The 24,248-nt window shown below is 37.9% G+C and overlaps 2 protein-coding genes and 1 long non-coding RNA gene across 3 annotated transcripts in view; 2 read left to right on the top strand and 1 right to left on the bottom strand.

Moving 5' to 3' along the window:
- LOC118599687 overlaps nt 1-6,284 on the top strand; it is a 9,417-nt gene extending 3,133 nt beyond the window's left edge. Inside the window, exons 2-3 of the long non-coding RNA XR_004949140.1 lie at nt 6,003-6,064; nt 6,145-6,284. This is a non-coding gene — a long non-coding RNA (uncharacterized LOC118599687). The remainder of the gene's footprint in view (nt 1-6,002; nt 6,065-6,144) is intronic.
- LOC112161563 (5-hydroxytryptamine receptor 7) lies at nt 5,299-10,064 on the bottom strand. Its single transcript, XM_036215407.1, has 2 exons — nt 8,817-10,064; nt 5,299-7,056 (listed from the first exon to the last, which is right to left on the bottom strand). The coding sequence occupies exons 1-2, from the start codon at nt 9,395-9,397 to the stop codon at nt 6,147-6,149; spliced, it is 1,491 nt and encodes a 496-aa protein (XP_036071300.1). The 5' UTR covers nt 9,398-10,064; the 3' UTR covers nt 5,299-6,146.
- Nucleotides 10,065-13,476: 3,412 nt separating this feature from the next.
- The window catches only part of arfgef3 (ARFGEF family member 3), a gene marked incomplete in the record, with an annotated part of 60,351 nt that continues 49,579 nt past the window's right edge, over nt 13,477-24,248 (top strand). The window contains 4 exon segments of the mRNA XM_024296776.2: nt 13,477-15,097; nt 18,151-18,202; nt 20,293-20,374; nt 20,478-20,618. Of these exon segments, the coding sequence (XP_024152544.1) occupies nt 15,013-15,097; nt 18,151-18,202; nt 20,293-20,374; nt 20,478-20,618 (360 nt within the window).

The raw sequence follows: 24,248 nt of genomic DNA, 5'->3' as shown, positions 1-24,248 counted from the left end.
CCCTGAAATTTATCAGTAAACTAAATTAGTCAAAAATGTTAGCAATATCCTAAAAAAGAAGCTAAGCTCTAAATTAACCTTAAAAGCCTCACTAAATAATAAAATAGCCAAAAATGTTAGCATGTTGCTAAAATACTAGATAAACTCCAAATAAGCATAAAAACTCAGTAGAGGTCAAATTTGCCAAACAAGCTAGCTTGTTGCTTAAACTGAACTCCAAAATAGCCTAAAATTTATCAGTAAACTAAATTAGCCAAAAACGTTAGCATGTTGCTAAAATAGAAGCTAAACTCCAAATTAGCCTAAAAAACCTCAGTAGATATTTTACAATTTGACAAAAGCGTCACCAGAGAGCCTCCATGGAGAGATAAAAGAGCCACACCTGGCTCTGGAGCTGCAGGTTGCAGACCCCTGACTTAAACAAATCTTTAAAAAGTACACACCAATCGCCTTATTTACATACACGCAAAACCTCATTATAGAGAGGAAACACATAATTCTGGAAAAATTTTCTTTCTTTTTTTTCTTTTTTTTGTGGCAAATGTTTTAAAAACACACACTTACTTCTCTGTATTAATTTTTGGGGCATATTTGTTTAAGAAAGTGAGAAAATGCAGTTTTTACTATATAATTCTCAATCTAAGTTCAATAGGACAACTCTGATGACCCAGCAGCATTTAAACGCATCATTTACACACAAATTTGAAGACATGAAAAGAGTCTCAAATCTAAAGTTACACACAAACATGCAGGAAAAAAAGTTGCAAATCAAGAATTATGCACACACAAATCGAATGAAACTATTTTCTCTCCATACAGAAACATCTCAGTCTTTGTTCTTCCAGTACTGCATGTATTCTATCAGACCTTAAAAGTACTCGTGTGCGCACGCTCATATCCACTGGCGACATTTTGCCATATTGTCTATGACAGGACGTGGAAAGCAGCCATTATGGCAGCGAGCCCAGAGCGAGAGCCGCTCCGAGGCTCTGAAGCATGACTGTGCAGAAGCACAACATGAAGCTTCTTAACAACACTCGCTCACACCTCTGACAACAATGAGGCTCTGAAGCTCTCACAACACTTGGAAGGGAAAAGTTCTGTTGTGTTCCAGCCGTCCGCATGCATCTTTAATTCCACGCAGAGCAGTCTTAATTAATTATAACAGACGATAAAAGGGAGGTGTTGAAGCTTCTTTATTTTTTTTCAGGTAACAGCTTTGTGTTGCTCTCCTCAAAGCCTTTGCAGTAAAAGTCACATAAAACTTGTGCCGTAAAAGAGCAAAAATACACATCCTTGAATCGTGATCCACAAAAGCTTTACTCGGGTCAAACGTTGAACTCACATTGCAAACAGTACATTTTTAACGGACCTTATGCAACATCGGGCTCAGCACGGATCCGCTTCACGTTCTGTTTTTTCACCCATAATTCAGATGCAATTCTCAATTAACAATATAGTTTGAAATGTGGAAATGAAGGCGGGATTTAACCAATTTAGGAAGGTGGTGGGCCAATCACAGTTTGAATTGTGGGTCAGGAAAAGATATTAAATGAACATAATTGACACCAGGGGGCACTGCTTTACAATTCCTTTTGATTTTTGACAAAAAAAACATGACAATTTAGAATACAGGCGAATTAAAATTACTTTATTTGATTCTATTATTTACGGAGCCCCAAAAGGGATATTGAAGTTAAAAAAAAATAATAAAAAAAAGTATTTTTTTTCTGGTTACTATCTGGTGCACACCAGAAATAAAATGGAAAAAAATCTAAATATGGAAGTAAAAAAAAAATTCCGGTTACTATCTGGAGTACACCGGATATTAACGGTAAAAATGTTTATTTTTTTTAATTTTGAGTAAAAGTTTATCGAATTTGTATTTAAAAACTGAAATTAAAAGTATATCATTTTTCTACTGGTTTCCAACTGGTGCACACCAGATAGTAACCAGATTGAATAATTTATCCCGTTTGGATATGAATAAAGTTCAATTCAGTTAGTAACTGAAAAAAGAGATCTAAAAATTGAAGTACATTTTTTCATTTTTCTGGTTGCTATCTGGTGTGCACCAGTTACTATTTGGTGCACACCAGATAGCAACTGAAAAATAAGGTCAATAAAATTGGAGTAAAAGTTATTGTTTTTTTTTACTAAAGTTTAAAAAAAATGTTTAAAAACATTTATAAATATTTAGTTTTTACTTCTTTATACATATTTTTTTTACTGATTATTCTCTGGTGCACACCAGATAGTAAAAATTGAAGTAAACATTTTTTTTTCTTGTTACTAACTGGTGCATGCCAGTTGCTATCTGGTGAGAACCAATTAGTATCCATATTTTTATTTTTTTTTATTATTACCTTTTTTTTTAACTTCAATATCCCTTTAGAGGCTCCATAATTATTTACACTTTATTTATTTTCGAGGAAGTCCTGGCCAGAGTCAACAAAGATACAATGAATGTCAAACAATAGGAAAAGTTAAATTGTAGATTAAATTACATATAAATTAGTTAGTTAAAACATGTAAATTTAAAATCAGTTTTAAAATTTCATTTTTTTAATAGACTGCTTTTTTCCTTTTGGCTTTTTCCCTCCAGGGGTCGCCACAACCAATCAGATTCTTTTAGTAAATTGAAAAATTAATTTTAAAATGAACGGTAACATAATGAATTAGGGCATCAAAACACATGACAATTTAAAATTAAATTGGTTTTATTATTTTTTTAATATCTTATTTTTAAAATTCTCATATTGCAATTTTTATATGGAAATTTACCGTAAATTGTTAAATTAATTTTCAAATTGCATTTACAAATTGAATTGAGAATTGCCTTTTACTTTATTATAAGTGCAAAAAACATTCACACAGAACAGATTATTCTTTTTCCTTTTGACGTATTTCCTGTCTCTCCTTTGCCATCGCTCTGAACCTCGTGCTCCAATCGGCTCTTCTTTAGCATCAACACGTTACCAGCAAAAATCCCATCCGATTATTGCTCTGAATTGTACCGTTCAGCCTCATTTCTCTGTTAGCTCAGTTTGTGATCACAATAAACAGGATAACACCAGATGACAAGGACATGCCCCTAAACCGCTGCCAACCCAGACGCAGGCTGCTGGTGGCAAACCTTCATCATCATCACCCGATGGAATTTACATTTATGTTCCCAATAAACCGAGGACATTAACAGCAAAAATCAGCTTTTCTAATATTTACAACAAAGTGGAACCAACAAAAATGTATTTATGCGACCATAAAACGTGTTTTTTTGTTTTTTTAAAAAAAAGGTCTGATCACATTTCAGTTGCAATACCACATGGCTCCTGATGGGGGCACTAAACACAAACAAAAATGCTGCCACATTAAATTACATTTGAAAGATTGTCTGACACTTTTTATTTATCTCAATATGCGTTTCTCATATCCTACATTATGTGATTGTAACTCCTAATATGCAGGTTAGGAAATAAAATCTAGGAGATCATTTTTTATTATTTCTTTAAAAAAGAGGACTTTGGAGCTAAAATTAGATATTAAGTCCTCAAGTGCTTTGTGTTCCTGCTTGACTTTAACTAACACTTGAACCACATTACAGTGAGCTGTAAGTTTATCTCAGTTTGGCACTGTTTGTTCTCTAAAATAAGAGGACAAATAATAGATTTTTAGGGGAATTTATTGGAGTACAAAGAGAAGACGTAAGGTACAGTTAAGGAGGAGTTCGCAGCATTAAAAAATGACGTAAAACCATTTATATATATTCTTTTAGCTCTTGTTTGATCATTTTTGGCCGGAGACACTTTAATTTTGAGTCTCAAACACAATTATCTTCCATTTAAAAATATATATATTTTCAGTTTTTAAAGAAACGTAATGAAATCTAAGAGTTTCATAATATTTTCCTTATTAGGACTGACAAAGCCTTTCACAATGATGCATTTTTTACGAGATTTGATTGCCAGCAATAAATAAAATACTGGATAAGTGACGTTTCCGCAGCTTTTATTGGCAATAACAACATAAAACTGGTGGCTCATTCTCTAATTGGCAAGTTATTTTGTTTTATCAATTTGTGAAATCCCTTTTGATGTGTTTTGGATCCTTTAAGTGAATTATTTCCAACAGTTTTACATTAAAAGTGGAGGAATCATAATCATATTTTGACAGTTAACCCTTTAACACCTGAGTTCCAGTGTTTGTTCTATGATTTACTGTAACTTTTCAACCATTAACATGATAAATTAAATATTAGTCTAGCTGCAAAACAGCCTAAAAGCTTTTTTTTTAATAAAAAAACTAAATTGGCCAAAACAGCTAGCCTGTTGCTAAAGTGTTAGGTAAACTCCAAAATTGCCTAAAAAACAAAAAAGAAAAAAGCCTAAACTAGCTAAAACAGCTAACATGTAGCTAAAATATTAGGTAAATTCAAAATAACCTAAAAAACTGAAAAAAGCCCAAATTAGCTAAAACAGCTAGCATGTAGCTAAAATATTAGGTAAATTCAAAATAACCTAAAAAACTGAAAAAAGCCTAAATTAGCTAAAACAGCTAGCATGTAGCTAAAATATTAGCTAAACTCCAAAATAACCAAAAAAAAACAAATAAAAAAGCCAAACCTAGCCAAAACAGCTAGCGTGTAAATATTAGCCTAGCTCCAAATCAGCCTAAAAACTTAAAAAAAAAGCCTTAATTAGCCAAAATAGCTAGCATGTAGCTGACACAGTAGGTAACTTAGAAATAGCCTAAAAAACATAAAAATGCCTAAATTAGCCAAAACATGTAGCCAAAATATTAGCTAAACTTCTAAATAGCAAAAAAAAAGCCCAAACTAGCGAAAACAGCTAGCATGTTGCTGACATATTAGGTAACTTCAAAATAGCCGAAAAAACGTAAAAACGCCTAAATTAGCCAAAACATGTAGCCAAAATATTAGCTAAACTCCAAAATAGCCAGGAAAAAAAGCCTAAACTAGCCAAAACAGCTAGCATGTAGATAAAATATTAGCTAAACTCCAAAATAGCCAAACAAAACAAACAAAAAAAAACTAAACTAGCTAAAACAGCTAGCGTAAAAATATTAGCCGAGTTCCAAAATAACCTAAAAACTTTTTGTTTTAAAAGCCTAAATTAGCCAAAACAGCTAGCATGTAAATATTAGCCTAGCTTCTAATCACCCTAAAAACTTTTTTAAAAAAGCCTAAATTAGCGAAAACAGCTAGCATGTAGCCGAAATACTAGGTAACTTCAAAATAGCCGGAAAAACTTTAAAATGTCTAAATTAGCCAAAACATGTTGCCAAAATATTAGCTAAACTCCAAAAAATCCGGAAAGAAAAAGCACAATTAGCCAAAACAGTTAGCATGTAGCTGAAATATTAGCTAAACTTAAATAGCCTACAAAATGTTGCTTTTATCCCTCGAAATCTACTCTAATTATCGTGTCAACGGTTGAAAAGTTAAAGATTTTGTGTTTAAGCGTCACGGGCGACGCCTCAGGAGTCAAAGGGTTAAAGGCAAAGCAACATGGAGTCGCTAAAAAGTGATCAGACGATGGATCATTCTTAGAACTCAGACGCTGAAACATAAGTAGCAGAAGTCCAATCAGAGCAAAAACGACATTCAAAAAGTGTTCAGCTTTACCTAAAAGTTTGGTTTTGTTCATCCGCCAGCCTCCAGTCATAAAAAAATATTCATAAATAATATTTTAAACAAAAAAAGTGTCTATTCTTTGAGGCGAATCTTCATCTCTTTCTGCACAATGAAAGGCTATAGATATAAAGATGTTAACAAGTGTTACAAAACGGCAAAAACACTGAAATGCACGTCATTCTTTACAGGTTGTTTTTTCTTTTGTTGGAGTTCCACTCAAGAAATGTTCTGTGAGTTGAAGCAGCATCAGAAATGTTTCTTTTCACTTGGCACGGAATTGAATAATGAAAACTAAAAAGAAGCGGCTGTGAAGGTGAAGAATTTGAAATGTTTCGTTTTCTTGGCAAAGTTTCCTCAGGATGTGAGCAGTGACTGAACCGTTGGTGCCAAAAGTAGATCCGAACGCGCGAGGTGACCATATCTGTACATATTTGAACGCATCTTCTCGCTGTTCAGGAAAATAATCAGCAGTTTTTTTCTTCCATCGTTAGCTTCACGCTTCAGCGTCGGGCTTCTCCACCAGCTTCAGAGCCTCGTGCATGCCGGCGGCCGACAGCTTCCGGTTAATGTTCCTGTAGCGGCAGCGCAGCAGGTTGCTGTAGGTGGTCCTCAGATCCCGGTTGAAAAAGGCGTAAATGAACGGGTTGATGAGGGAGTTGGCGTAACCGAGCCACAGCAGCGTCCTCTCCAGCCAGAGCGGCACGCAGCTGCACTCCACGCCGCAGATGAACGGCCGCGCCGTGGACACCAGGAAGAACGGCAGCCAGCAGAAGGTGAAGGCGCCCACCACGATGCCCAGCGTGGCCGCCGCCTTCTGCTCCCGCTTGAAGATGGACTGGTTTTTCCTCTTCCGCCGCTGGTGATGCTCGCCGCTCTTCAGCAGGCGGGACACTCTGGTGCTGCACTCCTCCTCCACCTCCCGCTGGAGCTTCAGCGCCGCCGCCACACAGTCCAAGCTCTCCTCCTCCTCCTCCTCCAGGTCCTCCTCCGGCTCAGCCTCCGTCCCCTCCACACTTCCCGTTTCTCCCGACTCCGACAGCTGATGAGCTTTGTGTCCTCCCCGTCCCTCTCGATGGGGCGCCGCGGCCCGGGAGTCCCCCGTCCTGGGGAACCCGGTGATGGTGTGTTTGGCCGCGCTGAGTTTGGCCGCTCGGAAGATCCGGTAGTACATGATCAGCATCACCGACATGGGGATGTAGAACGCCACGGCCGTGGAGTAGACGGTGTAGCCAAAGTCCTGGCTGATGAGGCACACTCTGCCGTCGTTGACGTTCTGGGCCCAGCCGAACAGAGGGGGGAGGGTGATGGAGGCGGAGAGCAGCCACACCGACAGGACCATCTTGGCCATGCAGCAGCCGTTTTGACGGACGGGGTACGTCAGCGGCTTTGTGATCCCCAGATACCTGCAGAAGCATACGGCCAGAATTAACCACTTGATCGTATTTTTATTCCCCTTTACATCCGACCCTGCAGATAATTTTTTTATTCTTATTAATGGTCCGATGTTATCTTGTGCTTATTTCTAACTTGTAGAATTTTGACAAAATATACTTTTATAGAGTAAAATTTTGAAAGCTATTAAAGGTTTAAGTTAATTTATTCTATAATAATGTTCCTGCCTTTTTATTTGTCATAATTATGTTTAAAAGTTACGATTTTAAGTTTTAAAAATTGGCATTCTGCTAGCTATTTGGACTATTTTGGAATTTACTAATATTTTTTTTTAGGCTGTTTTGGAGTTAAGCTAATATTTCAGCCACATGCTAGCTGTTTTGGCTAAGTTATGCTTTTATTTTGTTTGTTTTTAGGCTATTTTTAAGTTTAGCTAATATTTAAGACACATGCCAGATGTTATGGCTAATTATCGCTTTTAAAAAAAAGTTTTTAAGCTGTTTTAGAGCAAGGCTAATAGTAACATGTTAGCTCTTTTAGCTACCGTAATTTAGGCTTTTTAAAAAGTTTTGTTTGTTTTTTAGATTATTTTGGAGTTTAGCTAATATCTCAGCTACAAACTAGCGGTTTAGGCTAATTTAGGCTTTTTTTTGTTTGTTTTTTTAGGTTATTTTTGGAGATTAGCTAATATTTCAGCTACGTGCTAGCTGATTGAGCTAATTTAGGCTTTTTTTGTTTTTAGGTCATTTTGGAGTTTATCTTATATTTCAGCTACATGCTAGCAGTTTTGGCTAATTTAGGCTTTTTTTGGTTTATTTAGGATATTTTGGGGTTTAGCTAATGTTGCAGCTACAAGCTAGCTGGTTTGGCTAATTTAGTTTTTTTCTAAAAAAAATGTTTTTCGCTGTTTTCGAGCTAGACTAATATTTACATGCTAGCTATTTTTGCTAATATAGGCTTTTTTCAGTGTTTTAGCCTATTTTGGAATTCTAGCTAATATTTCAGCTTCATACTAGCCGTTTTGGCTAATTTGAACTTTTTCTTTTTTTTTTTTGAGCTTGGCTAATTTTTTTTTCAAAATACTAGCCGTTTTTGGCTAGTTTAGGCTTTTTGTTTGCTTTTTATGCTATTTTGGAGCTAGGCTAATATTTCATTCCCGGGCCAAACAGCTTAACCGAGTTGCCATATGCAACCCCAGATGGAAACCGGACAATTTTATGAATGAAAATCTCTAATGAGGAGGGCCATATGTGTTCAGCAGACGATGGAGAAGCTTAAGGCTACAGTTTGACCACAGGAAGCTGCATTAATCTGTGTTATCCCCCCACACAGACAGAAACCTGACATCATCGAATATCCTATTCTCAAACACTAAAAGAAACCATATAAAAAATACAGGAGTCTAATAATTTATTTAGATTTAAATAAAAATAGATGTTATGAGTCATTTGCAGTTCTTTGCTTTATTATATATTCTGAAATTTGTGCAAAAGAGAAGCTGAGAGGTCAGAGTCGGATCATCATCGGCCACTTTATTTCTCCACTTTCCAGGGAGTGACCTTGAAGGAGACCCTGAACAAAGGAGAGCCATGCCATGCCAGACTAATGAAACCAAAAGACGAACAACGCTGGATGTCAATGACAATACTGTTTAGGAATCCTCAAATTGACCCAAAAGTTTAACAAATTATTTAAGAAAAAAGTTTCCCGAGTTCCTTTTATCAATATTTCTTGATGTATTCTAACTCATTTGAATAAAACTTCCTCTCACCTGTCAATGCTGATTACGCACAGAGACATGATGGACGCGGTGCAGCACATCACATCCATGGCGATGAAAACGTTACAGAAGAACTGTCCAAAGATCCACTGCCCGCCGATCAGGTCCGTGATGCTCACGAACGGCATCACGGCCAGAGCCACCGACAGGTCCGCCACGGCCAGAGACACGATCAGGTAGTTGGACGGCTGGCGCAGCTTCTTCACGAAGCACACGGAGATGACCACCAGCAGGTTCCCGCAGATGGTGGAGAGCGTGAGCATGGTGAGGACTCCGCCGATCAGGACCTTCTCCACCCGGCCGTAGCTCAGGATCAGCTCGCCGCAGCGCGTCCCGTTCGTCTCCATGACCTGTGGCTGACTGGAGGTGGACGGAGAAGTGGCTGCTGCCGCTGCTGCTGCAGCCTCTGCGGCGCCCTGCGCAATCTTCAGCAGCCGGGGCGCGAGAGCCTCAGAGATCATGGTGTTGGTGGAGCCTCTCAGAGCTCCGTCACCCACTTTGTCGTCGATCATGAAGGACGACCTCATGTTGCCGCTGCCGAAAGTTCCGTTACTCGCTCCCACAACAACCATCCTACCGGCCGCTGGGTCTTTTCATCCATGGACTTGGAGAGATGTTCGGAGCTGGCATGGGCGCGCGCAGAGGAACGAAGATTTGAGGAAATGATCAGTTTTCCTCAGTTACACTCAGACAAAGAGCTTAGACTCTCTCTGTATTCTGCCTTAACTGCTCAGTTCAGAGGCAAATCTCTCCATTACGCACGCGGCGCGCCGCGGGCGCACTCTCAAAATACATGACCTATAAATGAAAATGTGGTTTCTCGTCTTCTGTGGCATACCTGCTCAGCATCCTGTCCTTGATGAAGCGAGACGGAAACTTGAAACCCGCTTTTCGCGCACTTATATCACAACAGTGCGCGCGTATGACGTCAAAAGATGCTTTAGAGTAAGTAGGGACGACTGGCCCTACTTTTAAAATGGGCTACTGTTTCAATCTGCTTCTCTTTGGAAATTGTTTGAGCTCACATTGGGCAGAGACTACCCACAGATGACCGTGCGTAATTACGCAGCGGAATTACAGCCTTGCGCGTGTGTTTGCCAGTTTTGTGCACGTGTTCTATTTCATCCTAACACCCAAAAATGAAGAAGTTAATTAATGAAATCCATTTCATTTAGGTGATTTCCATAATTAAACTTTAATGGGAATCTGGAAGGTTTTGGAGTTTGCGGAATAAAGATAAGGCACGTTTGGAATTTGATGGAGATTTATAATAGAGGTTACCATGTACGATCCTCCACACACATTCCACCACACGCGCGTGCGCGTACACGAACCCCATCTTTTAATCATGACCCCAGCTCCGCTTTGGCCTGACTCCTGTCTCACATGTAACGATGAGGATTGGGGGCACGACCTGTAATTCAGCCTTCTACACCTGTTCTTCGCTCTTAAATCTGGTCCCAATTACTTTCGGAGCCCCAATACCAGGATGTGTCGCCAAAGTGAGAATGGATTGTGGTAGTACCGCTCTCAAGCGGTCAAAGGCTGTTACTGCACGTTGATCATCTCATTTGAAGTCAAGAAAATAAAAGTTAGATGGTGTTTTCTAGTATTTTACTAAACAAAACACAATGACATTTTTTATATTATTTTTAAGTTGTAAGATCAATTATTTTGTGTATTTTAAAGCCCAGTTTTTTACCTAAATGTTTCTCAAAGTGAAGAACAGGAATTGTTTTTTTTTTATTTTGCGTATGTGTTTGCATTTGTCAATGATATCTACTTTTGTTTTTGCTTTGGACAATTTCCAAATAACTTCCTCTCTAATTTGTGTATTTATTGAGGTTTAAAAGCATAGATTCCCAAATGCAAATCTGCACCACATACTTGTCATCCCATCACATCACTCTGGAAAGACAGCAGGAAAAAGAGAAGTCTGTAAACCAGCCCTTTATTTAGAGCACATGTGTTAAAGTCAAGGCAGGAGAATCTCTGCAGTGTGAATGCTGACTAAGCAATCACACAATAATCCATGATATTTGACAGAGGAATGTATTCAGGTATTGACTTGGAAGAAGGAAGCTTTTGATTGGACGTCTTTGTCTTTTTATGTACATGTGATACAAACAAAAAGATGGTAGAAGAAAAAAGACAAGAAAAAATACACTGCTGTTTGTGAGAAATCGATTATTTATTACTTAATTGATTTTATACCTTTTCGTCAATATAACCTTGTTCATATCTGTGATTTTCAAACTGTACTTCTGTTGCCTGATCGATTTTTCAATCATTTTTTAAGTATAAGTACATGTCAAACAACTACCATGATGTTTATTTTCATTGCAGTGAAAGTTAAAGGTTACAAGAGAATAACTTTTGTAAATTCTACACGTTAAAACTGCAATTTGGAGACAAAAAATAACAATAAAAAAATAATTGTACAAAAATCCTCATATTGTGTTCACTCTGGAGCGTTCTCATCCCCAGATATTCATCTGCAGCTTGGCTGTTGTGCAGCTCACTAATGGACAGCTGTCTTCTTTGATTATCTTTTCCAAAAATCTCATTCATTTCCTAATTAAAGTCATGCTTGAACAGTAGCTGACTCCTTTTCATCCGTCTCATCTCTGCAGACCTCCCTCTGCTGACCTTTTCACAGCTATCTCTCAGTCACACTCTGGAAGCGTTTTATAATGTCATGTTCTATTTGTTTCACTGCTTTGTTAGCCTGTCTGTAATCCTGAGATGAAGAATGAGTAAATATGTGTGTGTGTGGCATATTAATGAAGACATTAGTTAACAAATGTAATTCATTTCTCTGCTTTTTTGCATCCCTAAACACATTTTTATGCTTTGTCTGACACATAATGATTTTTTAAAACTAGTCAGGATGAAGACGCGACTAACTCTTAGTTAATCAACTTAAAACATTTTTTTGCCTATTAAAGACGGAACAGTTGTGTCTAATGTGATGTCAGCTTCATAAAAATAACCTAAAGTATTATGGTGTAAATGCTGAGTCAGCATTCACTCTAAACTGATCCTGTTTCTCTTTCGTATTCTTTATTTTACTTTCCATACATGTTTAACATGCAAAAAAATCAATCATACTTTCAGCAATTTTGCAATCTTGGTGTCAGAATGTTCACTAATTGCACTGCATGTACTTTTGGTCATATATATATATATATATATTCATATATTTTACAGTTTTTAAGATTTTATGCGATTTCTGTGATTTTTTTCCCCTCTATGTTAAAGTCACTCAGAATTTTTAAAAATTCTTTGTGCTCTTTGATACCTGTCCACTCTATCGAAACATTCAACACGTTCAGGACATTCATGCATTTAGTTTTAGTATTCATACATTTTGTGTTTTTAGAAATTTTATGCAATTTGTGTGATTTTTTTTTTTTTTAAAGAAATTCTTCAAGTTAGTTGTGAAATTTAAAACAAATGCAATAGTGGTTTAAAATGTTCAGCACATCAGGACATTCATGCTTTTACGTTTGGTATTAATTATTCTCGTTTCAAAATATTTCACAATATCGAAGATTTTTTGAGAAATTTTTCAAATTTTTGTGCACTTTCTGTAAATTATGCAGATTTGGTATCAAGACGTTCAACACGTTCAGGACATTCATTCTTGTACTTTGTGTACTCACAAATTTTATGGTTTTTGACATTTTTTTTCAATTTATCTATTTTTAATAGAAATTCTTCAAATTATTTGTTCCCTTTTGGAACTTATTTAATCTTGGTATCAAAACGTTCAGCAAGTTGAGGACATTCATCCTTGTACTTTGGTATTCATACCTTTTACGTATTTAAACATTTTACACAATTTTTTCTTTTTTTACATTTTCAGAAATCTATGCAAGTTTAGTATCAAAATGTTTAGGACATTCATGCTTATACTTTTGGTATCCATATATTTTACGTATTTTTAAATTCTATGCAATTTTCAAGAAATTTTTCAAGAATTTCTTAAATAAACGTTTTAATTTCTTTGTGCACGTTTGAAACTCATGCAATATTGGTATCAAAACGTTCAGCACATTCAGGACATTCATGCTTATACTTTTAATATTCACATCTTTCATGCATTTCAAAATTTTACCCAATTTTTTGCGATTTTTCAAGAAATTCTTTATATTTTTTGTGCATTTTCTGCAAATAATGCAAGTTTAGTATCAAAACCGTCTTCATGTTTCAGACATTCATGCTTGTACTCTTGGTATTTTCAAAGCATCATCATCAACCAAATTCAGCATAAATCATTCACACCAGCATTATTGCAGATATATAACTTTTCTAGGTATGAAGTTTGTGTGGGACATTATTTTATGTTGCAGCAGCAAAAATATGGAAAGTGTAGCATCAAACATAGCAGTCCAAAAACTCTGCAGAGAACAGTGTGAACGATCAGAAACAACTGGCTCTAAGAAAGAAATAATATGACACTAACAAAAAAAATACACAAATATAGTGTGTAGTGTGCACTACTTATCATATACAATAATAGTTTTGAGAAAAGTCTCAGGTTATTTACACCTTAACTCTTAACTTTTTATGGGAGGTAAAACTAAATAAATAATGTCAGAAATGAACTGAGTAAAGACAGATTATGACATAGTAATAAGTTGAAACTATAATCTTAAGTAAATCTCCAAATGGCTGTAAAACTATAATAATAAGTTGCACCAAAGATGTTATTTCGGTATTATCGTCTGGAACTTTGCTAATTTGGAAAAAGTCACAGTTGGAATATTCTGATAAAAGAACAAACAAAAAAAGAAGTTAATTGTTGTAAAGAATGCTATTCCTCAGAAATCCATTGAGGAAAATTACTTGTAAATTGATTTTTTTTTTTTTTTATTAAATGAAAACAGAATAGTGAACATTTAACTGTGGACACGTTGTTTATTGAGTGAGACACAAACTACAGTATATGGGTTACTTATGAAGTACTTTGTGTTAAGGTCAATCATTTTAAAATTCATAACTGCAATGAAAATGGTGATGAACGTGAGGTTGTCTTACCACCCTGCTAACATTTAGAGATGCTCTTTCGACTCGTCTAAACACAATTTGACGTTGTTTCTGACTGATTTTCTGTTTGAAACGTTTTCAGTTGGTTTTGTATTTTGAACGTTGTGTAGTGAAGTGTAATTTAAGGGAGAGGAGAATATTAGGGTGAATTATAAAGTAAGTATAGTTTTATAAACCAAACATTGTTTCTCTTTTGTATATCTTTTGGTTCGTCATCTGTGCTTGTTAGTAACTGAAACCTAGATGGTTCGTGTCAAGAAAAATAAACTGTTTAAGTCAACAAATAAAGCACTATAATCAAATTCTTAGCACTTCAAGATATTTTTAATAAATATAAATCACCATGAGGCTTCATTTTGCAATTATTTCTCACTTTATTATCTATTTTTTAATCAAAGGAGTTTTTTTTGTTTATTATTTGTTTCCATCCCTTCTGGTGAAGGTGTGTCTGTTCTGTTAGGTGTTTGTCTTACCTTTACCTGTCTGTCTCTGAGCTGAAGGCTTCGGCAGCGACTGCGCATGTCCGCAGACTGTAATCAGCTGAGCGCTTCCTGCACCTGCCGCTGCCCGGATCCGGTTGGTCCAGCCGCGGTTTGAAGCCTCCCTTCTGCTCTAAACCCTGGAAGCCGCGTTGCCAGGTTTGAAAAAAAAAATCCACCTTTCAGGCTGTGGCTTCATTGGCATTATGGGCGCCTGCTGACGGTGGGGGATCGAGCAAACCGGATCTGGTTTCCGTGAGGAACACAAGTATCAACCGGAACGGATTTCACAGCAGGGCTGAAAGCAACTGACGAAGATGAGGTGTTTATTTATGCAGCTTGGTGTCGCGGTGATTATTCGCCACATGGCAGCTGATCTGTGCCGCTGCTGCTGGAAGGCGCACGCGGCAGGCTGGTGAGCAGAAGCGCGGCCGCTTCCTCCTCCCGCCCTCATCCAGAGGGGTGACGGCTGGCCTGACATCCCTGCCCATCTCCTCGGGAATGAATCATCGCTTTCTCCGAGCTCTGTGATGCTGACACCGCCGCTGCGCCCGTGAAAACACCAGCGACAGAGGCGCGCGCGCGGACAGAAACACACCCAGCGCGGCTGCGCGCGCCCCTCTATTCTCTGTGGTCTTTCGGCGTTTGGAGCCAGGATGGAGGAAATCCTGCGAAAGCTGCAGAAAGACGCGTCCGGGCACAAACACAAAGGCGTCCGAGACGCCTGCGTGTTCGCCTGCGGTGAGTGCGGGTGCTGATCTACCTGCTGCTCTCAGGAGCGCGCGCCACAGAGGCACAACAAGCTTTATTATTGTGTCAAAGGAGGCCTGCGTTGATATGATCCATTTTTATTTTCTTCTTTTACATATCTAACACAAAATGTAGATTAATTCTTAATCTAACCAGATTAAAATATAGTTCACTAAAACAATTCAATTTAAACTGTGCACGTGCAGGATCAGAAATGAGAAACAGTCTCTGAAGTGTTTACTTTTTCACATACTACAATACAATGTATGGATACAGTTGAATATTAGTACTTATAAATATGTTAAGTATTATTTTAGTGTGTTTACTTAAATGGAATAATGTGATACATTTATTTGTAATCCAGTATCTCTGCTTACTTTGCAGATTTTTTGTTATTCTGTGACTCTGCAGGATTTGTAGGACAGGTAGAAAACGCTTAGCAGCTGTCTGAAATTCAGCTGACTCATTAGTGCACCCTAAAGACTAAAGGCTCAGCTCTTTATGGGGATCCCCGTCCAGTACAGAACAGCCCAGCCAGCGAGGACAAGTGGCCCCATATGGTTTAAACGTGGGCAGAAAATGTGGCCCCCAAATGGGTTTGTCCACAGTTTCTGTGGTGGCCCCACCTGTGTTTGCCCACCAGGCAGCTGGCTAGCATAGCCAGCTGGCTGGTGGGCAACGGAGCTCATTAGCTCAATACAGCGGAGCTTGCTACAGCTGAGCTAGCTAGCTCGTTACAGCCAAGCTCGCTAGCTCAGTGTACAGCTGAGCTTGCTAGCATGCTTCAGTGGAGCTCGCCAGCATCCTACAGCAGAGCACGCTAGCATGCTACAGTGGAGCTCGCCAGCATCCTACAGCAGAGGACGCTAGCATGCTACTGTGGGGCTCGCTAGCTTGCAGAAGAAGAACTCACTAGTTTACTACAGCCGAGCTCGCTACAGCCGACCTTTCTAGCTCAGTGTAGTGGTGCTCGCTAGCATGCTACAGCGGAGCTTGCTAGCATGCTACAGCGGAGCTCACTAGCATGTTACAGCCGAGCTCGCTAGCATGTTACAGCCGAGCTCGCTAGGATGTTACAGCAGAGCTCGCTACCATGCTACAGCAGAGCACGCTAGCATGCTACTGTGAGGCTCGCTAGTTTGCAGCAGAAGAACTCACTAATTTACTACAGCGGAGCTCACTAGCTCACGAAAGCGGAGCTCGTTACAGCCGAGCTTGCTAGCTCAGTGCAGTGGAGCTCGCTAGCATGCTACTGTGGGGCTCGCTAGCATGCTACTGTGGGGCTCGCTAGCCTGCAACAGAAGAACTCACTAGTTTACTACAGCGGAGCTTGCTAGCTTACTATAGCAGAGCTTGTTACAGCCGACCTTTTTAGCTCAGTGTAGTGGAGCTCGCTAGCATGCTACAGCAGAGCTTGGTGGCATGCTACATCGGAGCTCACTAGCTCGTTACAGCCGAGCTCGCTAGCTCAATAGAGCGGAGCTCGCTACAGCTGAGCTCGCTAGCTCGTTACAGCCAAGCTTGCTAGCTCAGTGTAGTGGAGCTTGTTAGCATCCTACAGCAGAGCACACTAGCATGCCACTGTGGGGCTCGCTAGCATGCTACAGCGGAGCTCGCTAGCATGCTACAGCGGAGCTCGCTAGCATGTCACAGCAGAGCTCACTAGCATGCTACAGCTGAGCTCATTATGCTGTCCACTGGGCACCTGGCTAGCGTTGCGAGCTAACCCACTGAATCCCCACTTAAGTCAATGTGGGCAAACATGGTGGGCCACCACGGAAACTGCAGACAAACCCATTTGGGACCACATTTTCTGCCCACTTTTAAACCATGTGGGCCCACCTGGCTGGCTGGGAGTTTTCTAAATCTAAAGAGATAAACCAGAAAGAGTTTGGTATAGTCCATGATGCCACGTTAGCTGGTAGAAGAAAGGGTTTCCCTTCAATCGTCATGGAGACCAGATCTGTATGTGATGTGCTGGGCTGACCTTTTGATGATGGGGAATCGCACACACACAAACCAGCTCAAGGACTTGTGTCCGTTCTCCTGTCTAAAGTGGACACCGTCACATCCGACCTCGTGTTTAATCAGGTCTGAATTGGGATCTTTCTGGAAAAGACTCTTATCAGGGAATTTGCACATTTGTCCGTTTTGTTCTTTATCTTTCAAACTACACGTGGACTCACCCTGACATTAGTCAGTGTGTAACAAAGGGGTGGCTCTTACAGCAGGAATGTAACGTGATTCCAGGCGAGGAGAACTGCTCTGTAAATGGTTGGTTTCTAATAAAAAAAGGATGAAGTTCTTCTGGGAAGTCATTCATCCATTTGTTAAAGGAAAAACAAGTTAAATTTATGATACAAATATAATTTTTTGTGTGTATGTTAAAGACATCAAAATAAATGGTTTCTGCAAAATGATGATGATATTATGGTTTTAAACCACTTTCACAGACATTTTTATCAGGTTATTTCCTGTTACTTTGATATTCAGTTTGTTCATTTACAACAACTTCACAATTTTAGGTGAGAAGAAAAGAGATTTTAGTCTGTTGACTTAAAAAAACGCAGCTTTTTGTGGATCATCTAGAAATAAAATGTATTGAAAATCTTATAAATAAAACATTTTAAATTTATATTTCCTATTGAAATGAAGTGTGTTTTTAAAGCAAAATTTCTCTGGTTATTTTTTAGTTTTACTCTGAAAGAATTATTTTTAAAAGTCAAAACTTTTGAAAAGTTTGGGTTTTTCACAAAGAGAACTCCATGTAATTGTTCTAAAAGAAAAAAAATTATATTTTTAATTCCTGTTTTGCGTTTCTCACCGTATTTTACTGTAAAAAGTGAAACATTGGATCAATCAACAAAAGTTCTGTAATTTAAAACTATTAGTCTTCATCAAAGTAAAAATTTGACTTACGCAACTTAAACATTTAGTTTGATTAAAATTAATATTTTTTAATTGTAACAAATTGCAGAGTTTTTGATAATTGGTCCCACGTTTCACTTTGTACTTTTTTTTTTTTATCTTTTTGCGAACTGCAGAAACTCTGGAGTCTCAGAGAGGATCAAGAAAAATCTCAGCGTCTCAACTTCGGTGAGTTCAACATATTTATTCCCATTATTTGTGTTTTTATTGCTTAGATATTTATCTCTTTGCAACAGAAATACACAAAAGACATGGAGGAGTTTATGGAATACTTTGGATCTTCTTGTTTTTATCCATATCTAAAACTGAAACCATTCATTTTGCAAGTTTTCTTCATTCATAGATGCTCTTGAGAAGAAGACTCTTCTGCTGAGTCTCCACATTGGTTCTCTTTCGTCAGTAGTAGCGATTCTTCATGCCTTGATTTCTTCACGCCGTGATGGTTTTTCTTGCTTGAGCCAAACGGACCTTTTCCTGCCTCCTGGTCAGATCTGCTCTGTTCGTCTTCTTAACCCACAGCAGCAAAAGTTCACACATCACTGCAGCTTCAGCTTCACTCCACAGACTCCCAGTTCAGCTTAGAATTCATTCACAAATGTTATGTCATCTCTAGGCTTCAGTAGACTTCCACCATTCCCATTAAAAAACAAAAAACCTTCCAAACATTTTAAACATCTTCCAGTCTCTGAGAGACTTTGTTTCTGTTTCTGTTCTTTATTGAAGCTTTTTAAAGGACAAACATATTTCTGCAGGCTTTTAAATAAAGGAGTTTTTATGTTGGAAAGACTTTACAATTTCATGCTTATTTTACCTTGAATACGTTTTGTTTTTTGTGTAGTTTCTGACCTGATGAGTAGCACTTATGAACCTAATTGTCATTGGAACAAGTGCAGGTACAATAAAACTGTCTGTTTGCAGAGGAGGAGAAAATGGAAATACATGAGGAGAATCAGTCTACACTCTGCTCTCACCGAGGCGAAGACAAAAAAACTTTAGTGGGAACAGTTTTGAATACACTTTGCTTGCTTGAATAGAGACAGTAAAATTCAAATGTATTCAAATAATCCAGCTATTTTCAGTTGTATTGTTTTTATCCTAATATCACAATACAGTTGTCTCAATGGGCTTCACACCAGAAATTGTACAAAAACACAAAGTCAGTCATAGAATATAAACAATATCTGATTGCTAAACTACACAGATTTTGGGTAAACTTGGATCCCTTCCCTTAAACTCTCCTTATCGGTGAGGAAAAACTCCTAAAAAAACAGATTCTGGGGAAAAAAGAAACCTCAGGTGCATAAATGAGCCACCTGGAATCCGCGGGGTGGGAGAGAGGTACAACACATGGATCTCACTGCACCAAACAGAAACATGAAAATGAAAAATCGACAATACAGAATAGAGGGAATGAAAATTGCAGCGTTTATAGAGTAATTGCAGAACTTTACCTCTCATTTCACTCTTCTCACATTTCATTCTGTTAGCTGGATCTGATCATGTGTCCCCTCTAATGATCAGAAATGATTCCTTTTAAATAAAAGATCAAAGTTGAAGATTATAACTTATAGTTTTTCTTTTAAAAAAAAGCACACATTTCTGGTGATCTTTGAAAAAAATAATCTGTTACATCCTTTTTTTTATTGGACAGGTGGCTATCCAGTAATTATGACATTTACCTATTGTGTTTTCTAAATTTGCTCCTATTTGTGTTTCACAATAATAAAAACAAAACCAGCAAACGAGGAGTTTATTTTTGTTTTTTGGCCTCATTCTGACTCCGTAATCCAACCAGATCTGCAGCAAATGTCAGAAACGATCTTACACAGAGTCTCTGTGGTCGGTAGAATCTGATGAGGACAATCGCTCTGATGAATCGTCGCTGCCTCAGCCGTGATTTCATATCTTTTAATTCAGTCTTTTGGATCATCCCAAGAAGTGAAGAGATCCGCTGAGCAGATCATGTCCTAACTATTCTAGGATCCGGATCAACATGAAGCATATCCATCGCTAAAAAGAAAAGCCCTCACTTATATGGTTATTTGTCGAGGTTTCTTGATTCTTGACACATTTGAGGCAATTCTCTGTTAAAGAAAAGGGTCAAATATTTTAATGAAAACTTTGTAACTGCATAACATAAATGTGTTGATCAAGGTTGACTTATCGCTGAAATGTGACCTGAAAGAGGATCTCTAGAAACGTTGGACACACCGAACTTTTCTGTCATTGAGGACATTGATTTGTTTCTCCCTCCTCAGCGAGCGCTGTCTGCTGCCTCTTCAGATGGCTCTGGAGTCTAAAAACACCAAACTGGGCCAGACTGCGCTCGCGGGCATGCAGGTACTTCAAAATGCAACTGAACTCTCAAAACAAAAAAAGAAAATCTTGAAATATTACTGAAGGTTTCCCTTTAATCTGAATCTCTGTGTTTCTGTCCAATCAGAAGCTGCTGTGTGACGACAGGTTCATGGGGGGTGTTTCTATGGAGACGGAGGTCCTGGAGAAACAGATGCTCAGCCAGATGTTGGAGGCCATCAGGGTCACGCCTTCTCTGCATGAAGATCTGCAGGTGGAAGTGATGAAGGTAAACCTGTCTAACCTGACAATCAAAGCTATGAGCCATTGATTAAACCCCATAAAAATAGTGATTTAGTTAGTTTATGCTGAGGATTTTACCCTGACAGAAATACTACATCCCTTAGATTTTTATATTTATGGTTGACGAAAGTTAGCGCTGCTTTTTGTGAATAAAGAAGTTCTCTTGACTCGCTCACTTTTGCTGAAGTGCTTTGCAGTGTGAGAGGCTGGGATGTATGGAAGCGTTTGTGACTCAGCTCAGTGGCCTTGTGGTAGAGTGTCCGCCCTGAGATTGGAAGGTCATGGGTTCATATCCCGACCGAGTCATACCCAAGACTTTAAAAATGGGACCCAGTGCCTCTCTGCTTGGCACTCAGCACTAAGGAGTTGGACTGGGGGGTTAAACCACCAAATGGTTCCCGAGCGCGGCTGTGTCTGCAGCTCACCGCTCCCCCAGGGGATGGGTCAAATGCGGAGAACAAATTTCACACACCTAGGTGCGTGACAAATAGTGGGACTTTAACTTTAACTTTAACTCATAATTTAAAAAAAAAGTAAATTCTGGAAATGCTTTTTCATTTTCACGATGTACCTTCTTTACTTGTCTCTTTAATGAAATTAAACAGCAACTATCAGAATAGCTTTTTCTTTTTCTTCTTCAACATCGCTCATTCTATAACTTAATTAAAATAATAAAGAAAATTGAATTTTAAATTTAATTTTCAAAGAGTTCTTTAGTAAATTTGTACCAAAATTCAATTAGAAATATTAAATTAAAATAAATTAACAGAAATGCTTTTTCATTTTCGTAATGAACTGCATTACTTGTCTCTTAAATAAAATAAAAATCTATTCTCTGAATGACTTTTCCATTTTCATCTTGAACATCGTTCATTCTGTGACATAATTAAAATGATAAAGAAAAGAAGAAGCATCTTTGTCACTGAACATCATTTTTTTTAATTTATTTAAGAGACAAGTAATGCAGGTACGTTGTGAAAATGAAAAGGCATTTCTGTTAATCCATTTTAATGTTCACATTTGGTATTTCTAATTGAATTTGGGTACAAATTTACTAGATAACTTTTTGAAAATGAAATATTAAATACCCTTTTCTTTATTATTTTAATTATGTCACAGAATGAGATGAAAAAGAAAAAGCCATTGTGATAGTTGCTTGCAAGTAATGCAGGTCAATTGTGAAAATGAAAAAGGATTTCCAGTATTGACTGTTATTATGAATTGAGCCACAAAAGCCTCCATATTGATGAGGAGTGTTCATTGGGGTTTGTCATGTATTTAGTGAAAAAAAATCATCTTATAGACTGAAAGGACAACACATTGATAGTGTCTTGGAAATCATAGTTTCTTTAAAATTGGGTTAAAGACTTCTGCAACCTGGGGAGGGAGGATCAATCTGAGTATTGATAGTATTGATACCAAGGTGACATATTGATACTAACAGGATTAGATTGATACTTTTGTTACAGTTTTTCTTCAATGCGTACAGTAAAGAGTTTGAACTTCCGTTTGCAGTGTTGCCAGATTGGGCGAGAAAATGCCCAACTTGAGCAAAAACCAGCCCAATCTGGCAGTATTTCCATCTTGGCCAGATCACTCTTAGGTTAACCTTTTAAAAAAGAGATCCTTATCTCAACGGATTTCACCTGGTTAAATAAAGGTTGGATTAAAAAAACATCGTCTGTTAACAGAATTAGGCTTCAACAACAGTCATTAGGCTAAAAAATGGGTTACATAACACGCTGTATAACAGTTTGTATCTCTTTTTGTTTTTCAGGTCCTGCTGTGCATCACTTACTCACCAAATTTTGACATCAATGGAAGCTCAATCCTGCGGATCGCTCAGGTAGAACAGCTGGAATTCCCCTCATTAAGATCCAGTGGTTTAGATTTTTAGTATTGCAAAAAATAGACATTTTACTTTATGGGTCCTCTTAGATTTTTTTTTTATAGACTGGAAATGTAGCAGTGTTTATGTCCATAGTATCAGGATAAGCTTCTGCAATAGTGCTTGATGAAAGGAAATTAAAAAAAATTAATGTATTTATGAATTAAGTTTTTTCTTTCAGTAGGACTGGAGAAAAATGAATGCCATCTAGTGTGATTACTGCTTATTGTTACCTAAAAATTTAAATCTATCAGATCTAGACGAAGTTCAGTAAAAAGTGAGACATCTGGTTTAATAGATACGAATAGCGGTGTATCATCCACATAAGGAAATATTTGCTGCCTAATAATGGAAACCGATGGAAACATTTAAAGGCTAAACTGAAGTGGACCAAGCACTAAGCCTTGTGGTACACCATGACTGATAGGCCATAAGGTGAACCTAGAAAAGGATTTTAGGAACGACATTTTAAATGTATTTTTCTTTAGATTTTACTCTCTGGGCTTTGGGTTAAAAGTTCTTAAGATATCCTACAGTTTTGTCAGAAACAAAAAAAAAAAAAAATTCAACTGTTTTATTTATCAAAATTAATTTCAGTAACAAAAATTCTCCTCTGAATATTTTCCAATCCAGTATTTTTCTCCTTTAACACACTTGCATCACCATGTTTTCATCTTTTTCTCCTCTGGACACCTTGTCATGTCTGCTGCCATCTTGGAATTTACCGCTCTCCTATTGGACCAGCACGTTACACATGACCCAAATAATACCAACTTTAAACTTCAATTAAAACAATCTACTGCAGGATAGCAAATGGAGAATTTTATTGCTTACAATGTATCTTTGGAATTAAACTAAGTTTTTAGTTCCTGGATGTCAGAACGAGATGACACATTACAGCTTTCACCTTATGGACTATGAGTCTGTTTTACATGAATAAACTAATAGATTTCCTAGAAAGAGCAACACAAACACTGGAAATGCCGCCGTCTGACACGTTTCTGTGCCTCCGTAATGAAACAGGAACAACAGTTTGATTAGAAAAGAGAGTATTTAGACAATTGGGTCAAAATACTGATCTCTGACTGGTCAACCATTTCCCAACAAATGTCTGACTCCTCCAGTGATGTCAGAGTGGTCATTTAGGAAAGTTGCTGAATGCATGACAGCACTGGAGAGGTTTACAGAACAGTTATTTACACGTAGTATTTAATCATGGCGTCGGGACAGCAGGAGCCCCTGGAGGCAGGTGATGTTTGATGTCCATTAACAGCTCATAAAGTTGGCCAGCGGGCTGAGTTAATGCGCCTGGCCATCTGGTGTGTGCGCTTGTGTTGGATCATAACTCAGAGTGACTGGAAAGGTTGTCAGCAACGCTCCACTATCAGTAAAACCTCGTCCCAGGCAGTCGGCCTCAGTCAGCGGTACATAGAGGATTGTATTTCATCATTCAAATATTAGTCATTGTAGACTTTGAGGTTTGTCTGTTAAGGTCAAGTCTTGGAATTTATCGCGATTCATATCGTATTGTTAGACGTGTATCAGGATATGTATCGTATCACAGATATTTCCCTTTATGTTTTTAGCATAAAAAATGCTTTAAATTACAATAGATTTTTCCTGAAGTGTTTGAGGTTCTGCGATTGGAGGGACAGGCCTAAATAAACATCAAATTCTTACTATCCCTATTTTTAAATATTTATTTTTGAGTTCAGTTTAACTGAGAAT

The sequence above is a fragment of the Oryzias melastigma genome, linkage group LG15 (assembly GCF_002922805.2).
Source record: "Oryzias melastigma strain HK-1 linkage group LG15, ASM292280v2, whole genome shotgun sequence".
NCBI classification, from domain to species: domain Eukaryota; kingdom Metazoa; phylum Chordata; class Actinopteri; order Beloniformes; family Adrianichthyidae; genus Oryzias; species Oryzias melastigma.
This window is presented reverse-complemented; position numbering and strand designations above follow the sequence as displayed.